General features: G+C 34.5%; 1 protein-coding gene across 1 annotated transcript; it reads right to left on the reverse strand.

The window, feature by feature from the left end:
• Positions 1 to 1,247: 1,247 nt before the first annotated feature.
• LOC138315431 (uncharacterized) lies at positions 1,248 to 11,302 on the reverse strand. The gene is made up of 12 exons (XM_069256448.1): positions 10,886 to 11,302; positions 10,226 to 10,402; positions 9,329 to 9,449; positions 8,743 to 8,897; positions 8,392 to 8,545; positions 7,654 to 7,780; positions 7,026 to 7,533; positions 6,176 to 6,218; positions 4,817 to 4,855; positions 4,472 to 4,677; positions 3,577 to 3,658; positions 1,248 to 3,202 (listed from the first exon to the last, which is right to left on the reverse strand). The coding sequence occupies exons 1-12, from the start codon at positions 11,009 to 11,011 to the stop codon at positions 2,916 to 2,918; spliced, it is 2,025 nt and encodes a 674-aa protein (XP_069112549.1). The 5' UTR covers positions 11,012 to 11,302; the 3' UTR covers positions 1,248 to 2,915.
• Between the last annotated feature and the right edge of the window lie 25 nt (positions 11,303 to 11,327).

Here is an 11,327-nt window from a genome sequence, read left to right on the forward strand (position 1 = left end):
CTGTAGAGTCTTAAGAATTATTAACTTACCGTTAATACTATATTTATCATCACCTTCTGAACGATTTGATTAAAATAAATAAAATGTTTATTTTCATAACGCGGGTCGTATTATGTTTCCCGCCGTCGTCCTAAATACCGGGCGGTAGTTGACTATCACTGCGCCAGACGGCAAAACAGCGAATTGACTCTCCATTGTTTTCACATATTACGCAGGAAATCTTGCATATGTTTGGTGTCGTAACCTTATTTTAGGTCATCGGTACGCATTTTCTGATGTTATTAATGGTTTTTTAAGTAACCTTTATATTTTGCTCCGGAAAGTTAATGGGCCTTTAACAACCATAAAAATAACGAAAAATTCTTCACCACGATTTTTATTAATTATACAGTACAATGATTATGTATGGTACCCTCCCCCATATCACCATGTTGAATGTCATACGTCCTCACCCTCACCCTCGATACTTCAGGTGTTATTATCACTGATGTTACATCCACCCCTGTACTATCTTATAGTAAAACTGAAGGCAGTTCAGGAGGAAAAAAACAAATCACAAACCTGCAGCAGAGACAGACTTCATTTGAAGATTACAGAGAGCAACGCCCTAACTTCAAAGTCACAAAGGCAACCACATTGTAACATTTTACAATTTAATTCCTTTGATGCACTTCAAATTATCAAATTACTTGAATCGACTCTATAGCTTTCAGTTTTACTATGACATAATCAAGGAGTGTATATAAACAAGGTAATAATAACCCCTGGAGAACAGAGGATGCTTGACCATCTACTTCACACATTTAACATAGGAATTGATTAGTCACAAGCATATGATTATATGTTTCCAACATATCTTACACGAATGATTTTCAGTATTTTTTTAAGATAGTGATCATAAAAAGATGGCCACAATTATGTATGTAACGATTACGTGTCAAATAAAAATATAATTAATCCGGCACGGAAGTGCCATGAACGTAAAGCTGATGTCGTGAGAAATACGCTTGTTTCGGTATTAGGTAGGATATTCTACTTAAGGAACTGCATGGCTTTCCAAATCAACATGGGTCGTGAAATGTTGATATCGGACCAAAAAACAAGCCATCGTAGCATCGATTAATAGAGATGTGAAACCAAAAGTAGTTACAGGTATGTTGTAAGTAGATGGATAGAAATCTGATGTATGGAAATGGTAAATGAGAAAATATATTTATGCATGCTCCACATAAAACTCGACACAAATGTGTGAATTGAAAATGGCCATCTTATAAAGATGATAACATCTTAAATAAGATGACGGTTTATTAAATCTTAACCATGATATATGTGTAAAAATCACATGAAGTCAATCAATACATACAAAATAATGGAATGGTCATGACATCATAATAATTAGTACTCCATATTCAATTAACACATACATTGTAACTGGAGACTCTAAAAATGACCATTCCGATAAACATAGCTGTTCTCTTTTCAAATAGAGAACAATAAAGATCAAAAGCCAAAAATTACAAAATGTTACAAATTATTTTCCCTATTGTGGGGATTCGTCAGAATTACGCCTTACGCAAATAAGTCAGCTTCATCAGAATTACGCCAAAATGACATCATGGCGCCTGTGAAAAATGTTTGCAGAGAAGAAGCTTAATATATCAACCAATCAGCAATCAGTATTAATATAACAGCCAATGAGAGTACGCCTTATATTGGGGCTCTACACAGGGTAACTATTAGAGGCCACATAAAGGGTGCAAATATGTATATATGACTTAAAACAGAAAAATACTAACTTTAATTATCAATAATTAGGGTATGTGTCACCGCTTAAAATAAGCTATATGCATAGCTTGCATAACACACTTGAATGGAGAAGGCTCCGAACGTTGTTCAGGAAAATATGATGAACACAATCCTCGGGATGGAGAAGACAAATTCCATAAAGATGCTCCACCGCCGACAGAGCATAGATGATACCTATCATTTTAACAATAAATGATGTTTAATCGTGTATGTATGTGTCTAATTAACACAAAAATATATATATAAATATTTTGCTTTTGATGCATGTGCAATCAATATACGATCCATATAGGCCATAGTTCCATGGATTTTTTTTCAGGACGCAGTTAATGGTTTTTAATATTTTTATCTTGAAGTAAAATTAGAAGCTCAAACTTTTCAATGGTGGTAATGGTGTAAAGTAACCTGTGTTACTGAAGAAAAGTACTAATTCGTCTGCTCTTGTTTTTATTAGAGAAAAAATACCATTTGTCGGAGCATCTATATGATTACAACTGGTGTAAATTTTCTGTGGATAATACACTGTTTATAAAAAGATTAAGAAATAACACTGGTGGTTTGATAAGTAAATCCACTGATAATTACAAATGAATTCTCACTGAATAACTGTTTGACAGGTTTTATTTTACTAGGAATAGTAAGGAAGTGCTCGGCTATTGTTTGTAAGAAAATAAGTGGCCAACTTAGGCGAGAAACTTTTAAAATCAATAATTTTGCTCTTAAAAAGTATGATATTCAGGATCATATGGATATTTTTCTAAACAAACTGTCATTCTTGATCTATAGTATAAAGTATAAACCCCAAGTCGTGGTTGATAGCATCACTCAACTTATGATATTACAAATACACTGGATACATCATGTTATAACATATTACATAAAATACTTATTAGTCACAGCATTCGATCTGGTTATCACATGATCAATTAGTCCAATGAAAAAGCTTGTTACATAAAGTTTAATTGGTCACATCATTCTTATGCAGATCAATTACATAATTCGTATGCAGTCTGATTATCACATGATAAATTAGTCCAATAAAAAAGCTTGTTAGTCCAATGAAAAAGATTGTTAGTCCAACGAAAAAGCTTGTTCCATACATAGCTTGATCACTTTATTTTCATCTCAACGTAATTGATCAGCTCCTTGCAGCATTTACACTGTCGAAGGCACTGCAGGAATACTTCCGGTAGCTTGTCACCATAGCCAATAGCATGCCGAGAGAGACGGAACTGATCGATCATTTTCCCTTTCGCGTCTTGTTCGGAAAGTTTCAACCCCTCTATGTATGCCACCTGGGCATCGGTGAGTTTAAGAGCTTTGGTCAAATCCTTGTCCTTCAATCCTTTCTTCAACAATTTAGACATACTCAGGAGCGAAATCTCCGAAAATAGGCCTACACAATATAAAAATTACGTTTATTAAACTATTATGATACACTAAAACATTACAATCTATCACGTAAAGGAAGATAGATAAAACCGTGTATAAGATAGATACAATCGATAATTGATTAAACCACTATCACTTTTTCCGTCGTCAATATGCATATGTTACTAGTGTTACCTAGCCTTGAGCGATCTGTTGTGATAATTGCAATGAAATTAGTTTCCTGTCTAAGTGTTCTTTCAAGAAGTAATGGAATAACATAAACACTATTAAAATATCTTACGAAATACATAAAATGGATTTTATAAGTAGTGTTTTATATCTGCTTCCTTTGTCGTTTATATTTGAATTTATTCATTAACATGAAAAATTGTAGATTACCTGTTTTAGTATACAGTTTGGCAAAACGCCATGCCTCCTCGTACCATGGATACTTGCGGAATGCATGTAGAATTTCTGCAATCTGTAGCATATGATTTAATTAATAATGAATATTACAATCTGCATAAAGACAAACATGATTAACAAGTGTAAAATGAGCTTTTCTGATAATAAAACCATATACTTACAATCTGATTAAAATTCAGATCATTTAACAACTCCGTTCATAAGAGGATCTGACAACATCCCATGAGGGATCATGTTCGGATGACCTTTATACCACCTGTACCTCAGATCAAACGCATTTTCTACGCCATCCTATATCGATTGAAAACGCCATTTTGTCCCAGTATTCATATATAATTAGCTTTAGTGTGCTCTCTGGTCGAATTGACTACGTATATGAAAATTATTCTGACAGCTTTTTGAAACTGTTTCGTCCCCATAAAGGATTCTGGTAGCAGCAATTTGATTGGCCATTTCCAAAGAAAAGTAACCAGAACGTGACCCCTAATGGGATGTTGTCACATCCTCTTATCAAACGTAGTGATGATAAGGATCTGTATTTGAATCAGATTGATATACTTTGTTACTTTCTGTCGTGTTACATTACATACAAAGATGCCTTTCTGTTGTGTTACATTACATACAAAGATAACTTTCTGTCCTGTTACATTACATACAAAGATACCTTTCTGTCGTGTTACATTACATACAAAGATACCTTTCTGTCGTGTTACATTACATACAAAGATACCTTTCTGTCGTGTTACATCGCATACAAAGATACCTTTCTGTTGTGTTACATTACATACAAAGATACCTTTCTGTTGTGTTACATTACATACAAAGATAACTTTCTGTCCTGTTACATTACATACATGTACAAAGATACCTTTCTATCGTGTTCATCCTCGTTCAGATTGGCCCAAATAAAAAGCGTTGTCTCATATTTGATGACGTCAGGATCGTCTTTGCATTGTCTCTCTACGCGCTCTTCTATTTCTTTGACTATATCTGGGGTATCCATGGTAACAAACACGTCATGCATTTGCTTTTTATCAAGTATCTTTAAACTGATGAATTTCCCGAGTGCTTTGTCTAAACAAAAACACAGGTTCTTGTAATATACATCAATTGAAATTAAGTGAAAAAAAGTTTGCTTCTAGTTACATTTGTACGTTCTGATTATTTTACATTGTCGCAATATAAAATATGCAAAAGTTGACGCTGAACTTACCCCTAGAGAACGTGGTCGACAGACTGGATATTTTACAACCTAGGATCAAGTAACATTAACTTCTAATAATATGTAATGATGTAAGTTGATTCATGGTTTATTTCAAAATAGCTTTACTTCATAATTGTTTAGCAATTATTTCGTCAGTATAGATATACTTGAGATTTTCTTATAGAACAAACCTAAATAACTTTAAAATCTGCTTTAATCATGAAACAACTAAAAGATTCTTAGTTGACAGACGAACCATTCATTGCATATTACATAATTATCCCCGTTACCCTGCCCATGTGACCCTAGGATGTAACCATCTTAAGCTGGTTAACCAATTTCCCCATCTCAAGCTAGCAAATCGTTGTAAAATTAATGTTTTAATGATAAATTAGAACTATTGCTGAAGTAGGGCTTCTTCAATTTTTCATCTTTTTTTTTATTTTTAAATTCATAAACCCATGGTTTGCAAGATTAGGATTTAAAGAATGAAAATATTAATTTTCAGCCTGTGACCTTTGACCTCTGAAATTACCATGAACCCAGAAAAAATGGGATGTTCTGAATATCATAACAATATGCAGCTGACAGTACGGTATTTTCATGCAAAATACTTTACTTATCACTGGGTGGCCGTAAATCGGCCCTAACTGAGATCCCTCCTTTGATCTTATCTTTCGACCCAATGACCCTTACAATGTGCCTTTTGATCCTCCTCCATGCCAATCTAAACGACTATGCCTTGTTTTAACAAAGTATTAAGGTTAAATGTAACCCTATTGTTATTTTTTCAATAAACAAATAACGGCTATTTTTTAATTTGAACAGCATATATAAAATGTATTAGGAATCATGATGTGGTTAGATTTGACGATAATGTTTTTAGTTCACATTGGTATTTTACATGGAAATGAAAATGAGGTCAAAGACTGACACACACACAGGTGGGATGACCTGATTGTCTGTCTCACTAAAAAGGCTCTGATAAGCATTGATGTAACGTTTTGCAAATAAGGACGACGTTATTTTGTATCGAATACAGAAACTACATTCGCCTCGATCAATTAGTCAAATTTGAAAATATCTATTTACGCCTATTGTCAAGTGTCCTTGATAAATATAATGTGGTTTAAAAATATAAACGGACATATTTTAGCGGTAATCTTATTTTAACACTTTTCGCAACAAAAATACTGTACTAAAATATCTTGTGTTATTTGTATTTTCTGTATATTGGGAATATAACCATTGTCGCGATTGTGCAGAATCATCATTGCGTTTTGTACAGTAAATGTTTCTGAATGAATATAATAATGAAAATAATGTATTATGAAATTTAATAAAAAAAAATAATAATAAAAATCTTACAGTCGCCATTAATGGATAGATGGGATAGGGAAGCCTTGGATACCTACAAAAACAAACAGGTACAGCAGTATTATTATATATATGGAAATCAGACATTGATCAGTATAGATAAGAATCTACATGAAATAACAACCAATCCAACTGTCCTGACTAGAAAAACGAAGCCATTGCTATTGTCTTATTACATTTATCATTATGATGACAACAAAACAAAACAAAAATGCACAAATTGGTTTTTTGATTTTTTATTCCTCAGAGGAAAATCCATTACTAATCAGACAATATATCATATAAATACATATTTGTGACCATTTGCCCTAGCAATTCGTTTTGAAGACAAGAAACATCCCGTTTTAACTATTGCATAGTCGAAAAAGGCGATTAATTTTGTAGTCTTAGCTTTTCGTTCTAGAATACACATTTCGCCGTTTTTTACTCAATTGAGCATTTTTTGCTTTTAGAAAAATCCTTGTTCTCTCCCTGTACCACAATGTAACGCATATCATAGATATAATATTATTGTGTTTCTGAACAGAGCTCAGCATTCGAATTGTGGGCGACTTATTCGTTCGTTGTCAGTTAACTCTAACCGAGTGGGATGTACTAATAGATGTTTTAAAGGTATGTCCCAACGATAGCGAGACAGCATGATCAAAATACATTTTTATCTTTTTCATTTTCACAAGAAGACACTGTATTTTAAATATACCTAAGCAGTTGACAGGGCGTTGGGGATACATAACAGTTAGCTATTGAATACATTTTACTCCAGCATTGGCTACAAAAGGAAGTAAAGTCTTCAAATGTTTTACTGTAGCTGCTGAGGAGTTTTATCAAATAACGATGTTACCTTCATCCACGTCACCTCCACCGCGCCCGTCCTCTCCCTCAGCGGTTCCCTAGCCCTGACTCTGTAGTGTAGGAGACCTCGAAATCGGTCGTCATCCATCTGGTCCAGGGAGTTCTTGTCCACCACGTAGATATTACAATTCAGTTTGCAGATGTCTTTGTGGGCTTTGAAGGGAAATGTTTCTCCTTTTTTCTGGGGAAGTTGTTTGCCACAATATTCCAAGCCGATATTTTCAGACATGTAAAATTCAATAGTTTCCCCATCCATGATATTGAAGTTGACCGACTCCCTTGGGCCTCTAGTGTAGTTTTCAGCTTGTAGTCGACTATTCTCCGTCTCTGCTTGTCCCGCTGGTAGCACGTGTACAAAAGTTTTGGCTTGGTCGCTGTCTGCCTTGTGTCTACAGACGAGTGTCACAGTCGTACCAACTTCATGGTTGACCAACTGATTGGCAATGTCTACACTATCTTTGTCCGATGAGCTATCAGACACTGTTAGAGACATCATTCTGAAAGGTTTAAATGACATTGAAAAATTAACTGTAGTTTCAGCGGAATTAGTTTAAAACAGAAATGTTGATAAAATGAGTTTTTTTTTTACTAAGCATGAATCATTTACACACACTTACATAAAACGTCTATGCCCTGCTTGTAAAGTACATCCCAAATCTTTCGGAATCTTCTTGGCGGCTTTTGGATCCAAGATGCACAACTTCTCGTCATCCGCGCGGAACACTAACACTGAACGCCATTTTTCTGAAAATAAAAGTTGAATTATATTATGAGAATGATTTATAGAAAGAAATCCCTTAAAGAAAAAAAGACTTGAATTAAAGGACATATTTAACTTTTTCATCTAATAACAAACAACCTCACTAAAAGACAGATATTGGGAAGTTTCCGTGATGCTACGACAACTCAGCATTTACATTTCATACCGCTTTAACCATTATATGTTCACTCATATAAAAATGTATTAAAAATTAAAAATCGAGATTTATCGAATTGTATTTGAAGGGTAAAAAATGTATAATCATCCATATAAACTAAAAACCTGCCTTAGCGACCACCTCTTTATAAAAATCACATTCTTATACTTTCTTAGGATCCCAAATGGATATTTATAACCCAATTCAACCTGTGTATAAAGACTATATGGCTATATAGACAATTTTCTTCTTGTCCCTTGCGTGGTATTTTTAAATATGTTGACTGTATCTTGACATAAAAGCTGCTAGTTTGACAATGACTAGAGAGACAAAATCCTAGCCAATTATTGGAAATAATCTGTAATAATAAGTACACTTGCACAAATCTAATTTCTACGTGTATATGAACAGTAAATATAATGTTAAAACATGTGCTACCTTCGGCTTTTGCTGGAATCAACTTTCGAATCTGTTTTGTGATGTGGCTATTCCCAGAATTATCTAGGCAGACCAATACCTTTTCTGCAGTAGACGGTCTCTCAAGTAACATTGCAAGTAGATGTTTTGTCCTCTTTTTGATATCTAACTGATCCTGAAAACAAACAAGGATATGCTGCAGACCGAAAGAGCTAATATTTTAATGTAGAATATGCATATTTGAAGGCATATTTCAATATTTATCTGTTCTGTGATGAAAAATTGTATAAATTATATTAAAACAGAACTAAAGAAACATGCTTCAAGTGCCTCCTTTGACGCTACAGCTCTCTACAACGTTTGTATACGTACTTTGTTCTCGTTTGTTTCTTTGATGGTTATCACGCCTTCCTTCTGTAAATTATCCACGAGTTTATCCAAACGGAAGTTTTCAAGATCCTTTCCGGAAGTAAACATTTTATTCAATGCTGTATACACTTCTTTCCTCTTCATGAACTGAGATGAAACTTAAAGAAAAAAAGGATATTTTTCGTAGCAGGAAACAACAGAAAGCTTCATTAAAATACCTTTTTCTGTTTATTCCGTAATTGTATCATTCTATAAAAACTTGATATAAGATATAGTCTGTACCAAGCATGATTCCTTCACGAACTCAGCAGAAATGTCAAACAGAATAGATTATTGTTGAAAGTTTTAAAGCACAACGTCTATTGCCAGAAGTAACAAAGCAAATTGTTCTGTAAAAATGATACAAAAGAAACAAATTACACACCAGGACAAATTCTAACACGTTCAAGAGCCCAAATGAGAAATGAATGGTGGCAGCGGTGGTTATATCATACAATTATTTGAACCCATATACAGTAACATATACATTTACTGTATGGGGCGTTTAGTAAGGGTCCGTGTACTCAATATATGGTTGGTAAAAACTTACGCTTTTCTTCTGATATTATCACATTAATGTCCTCGGTCGTTTTTACCCCACAGTCGATAAAAAAAGATTTTGCGCCAAGAAAGTTTCTGTGTCCCATTTGTGCTTCCGAAGAATCAGTGACCTGAAGCAAAATACAGCTATTCAGCTTGTTTTAAAAAAATAGCAACATGCCTTCCTTTGTGCCTTTTCTATGGAATTTTACAATTCAATAAAAATTATTCGTGTCACTAAATAAAGCATAGCTCCAAATTAAAACACCTCCTGCATTGTCTGTTTTCTTAATTATTTTCATCTACTCTATAGAGCAAATTCCTTTTGCTACAGCATATTTTGTATGTGAAGACATCCAAAATGGTAATCGATTTGCAATCGATTCATGTCGAAAAGGACAGATGAATATTCATTAAAAATCAGCGCACCTGACCGAAGCGGTTTGCCTTGAAATACCTATACTCCAATCATCTGTACCTTAGAAAACTATTCAAAAATCTCATAAATAATCAAAATTCTTCATAGTCAAGAGTTTCAGATTAATTGGGGAAAACCAGAGTACCCAGAGAAAAAACACCGATATTTGGTCAATAACTGCCCCACATGGGTTGTCAACTCGCAACCCAGATGACACGAGGTCGTATTTCGGAACATTTTAACCACTTGACTATCACCAAGCCTATTAAATTTCAGTCATTCCGTCTTTGCATATTACAGAGTTAGCTCCCTTGCGGATAGGTAACCATGACGACATTACTTTGTGGGGGCAATTCCCGTCGTTTTCTCCGAAACGTATTACGTTCCGCTCGCAAAGACATGAGACAATCAATACGTATCCGCTAAGGCAGAAAACTCTGTAATATCAGATACAGAAGAAATCAGTCAAATAATTATAAAATTACTCACCTCTATCTTGATGCTGTCGTTCCCGAACCCGGGAGGGACCTGTATATCCATAAAACCTTCAGTGATGTTTAGACCATTTTTATCCACCAGAAACTTTTTCCTCCTCGGCACAGCGGCGACTACGATTCTGAATGACTTAAAACTTGTAACCGTGGTTCCGATATAGTTTATGTCTCTCTGTGAAGAGAACACTGGCAAATTGCAGCTAAGAACACACAACAGAATATTTAAATGTGGAACAATTAGTATTATACAAGGACTTGTATCAGAAGTAATGTTGACATCATCAACGTCTGCACTTTTGAGCACACACGAATTCCACTATTACAAGGAGACACAATTATACTGCGATCTCTCACATTATACAACCAGGCACATATGTAACACATTTCCAACAGGGGAGACCGTCCTTAAATGCCCTAGCTGTCAATAGGACTTTAAGCCTGCTCAACCAACCAACCAGACTATCCATCACACTGAATGTTTAGTCTAGGCCATCGCATATAACTAAAATTCCGAATAAACTTAATTAAGTCAATCATTCTACAACATTTCGTTACCAGAGTTACCATAAACATGCTTAGAATAAAAGTTGAAGTGTCATCCAATAATCATAACTGTTTTCATGAATTGATTTGTTTTGCATCTTCGTTTACATACCGGAAATGTTGAAACTTTCCGTCTGGTTAGTAGGTCCGGTGTCTTCCAGGGCCCATTGTCGATGGAGAGTTTAATCTCGGGTTCATGTTTGGTTCCAATTATCGAATATGGGAGGTAGATTTGCATTGGTAACTTTTAGATGAAAAAAAAATTAGATTTTTTTCGAAATGGTTTCATTCAATAAATTCTGAGTTATACGGCGACAACACCCTTTGATATGAAAATTTCAGACTGATCTCTGAAGTACCTTTTATAATTAGCGGTATCGAAATGACGTTCTTTTTCAACTGGTGCCAAACTGCAAGCTACCAAACAATTACCTACATGATAAGTTGAGAAAGATATCTCGGGTATTGTACATTCTGAGAAAAAAACCGATAACAGACTTACATTGTCAAAATCTAAATCTAACCATCGCACATACCTCTAAGTTGATAGTTTC

Source organism: Argopecten irradians, chromosome 2, assembly GCF_041381155.1.
Source record: "Argopecten irradians isolate NY chromosome 2, Ai_NY, whole genome shotgun sequence".
NCBI lineage: Eukaryota > Metazoa > Mollusca > Bivalvia > Pectinida > Pectinidae > Argopecten > Argopecten irradians.

Excerpts from the sequence above, each read along its gene's own strand:
- LOC138315431 (XM_069256448.1), bottom strand. The coding sequence starts at position 11,011 with ATGCAAATCTACCTCCCATATTCGATAATTGGAACCAAACATGAACCC. Across the intron at positions 8,546-8,742 it reads AAGAAACAAACGAGAACAAA|GATCAGTTAGATATCAAAAA; the intron begins GTACGTATACAA and ends GTTTGTTTTCAG. Across the intron at positions 4,678-4,816 it reads GTCGACCACGTTCTCTAGGG|ACAAAGCACTCGGGAAATTC; the intron begins GTAAGTTCAGCG and ends GTTTTTGTTTAG.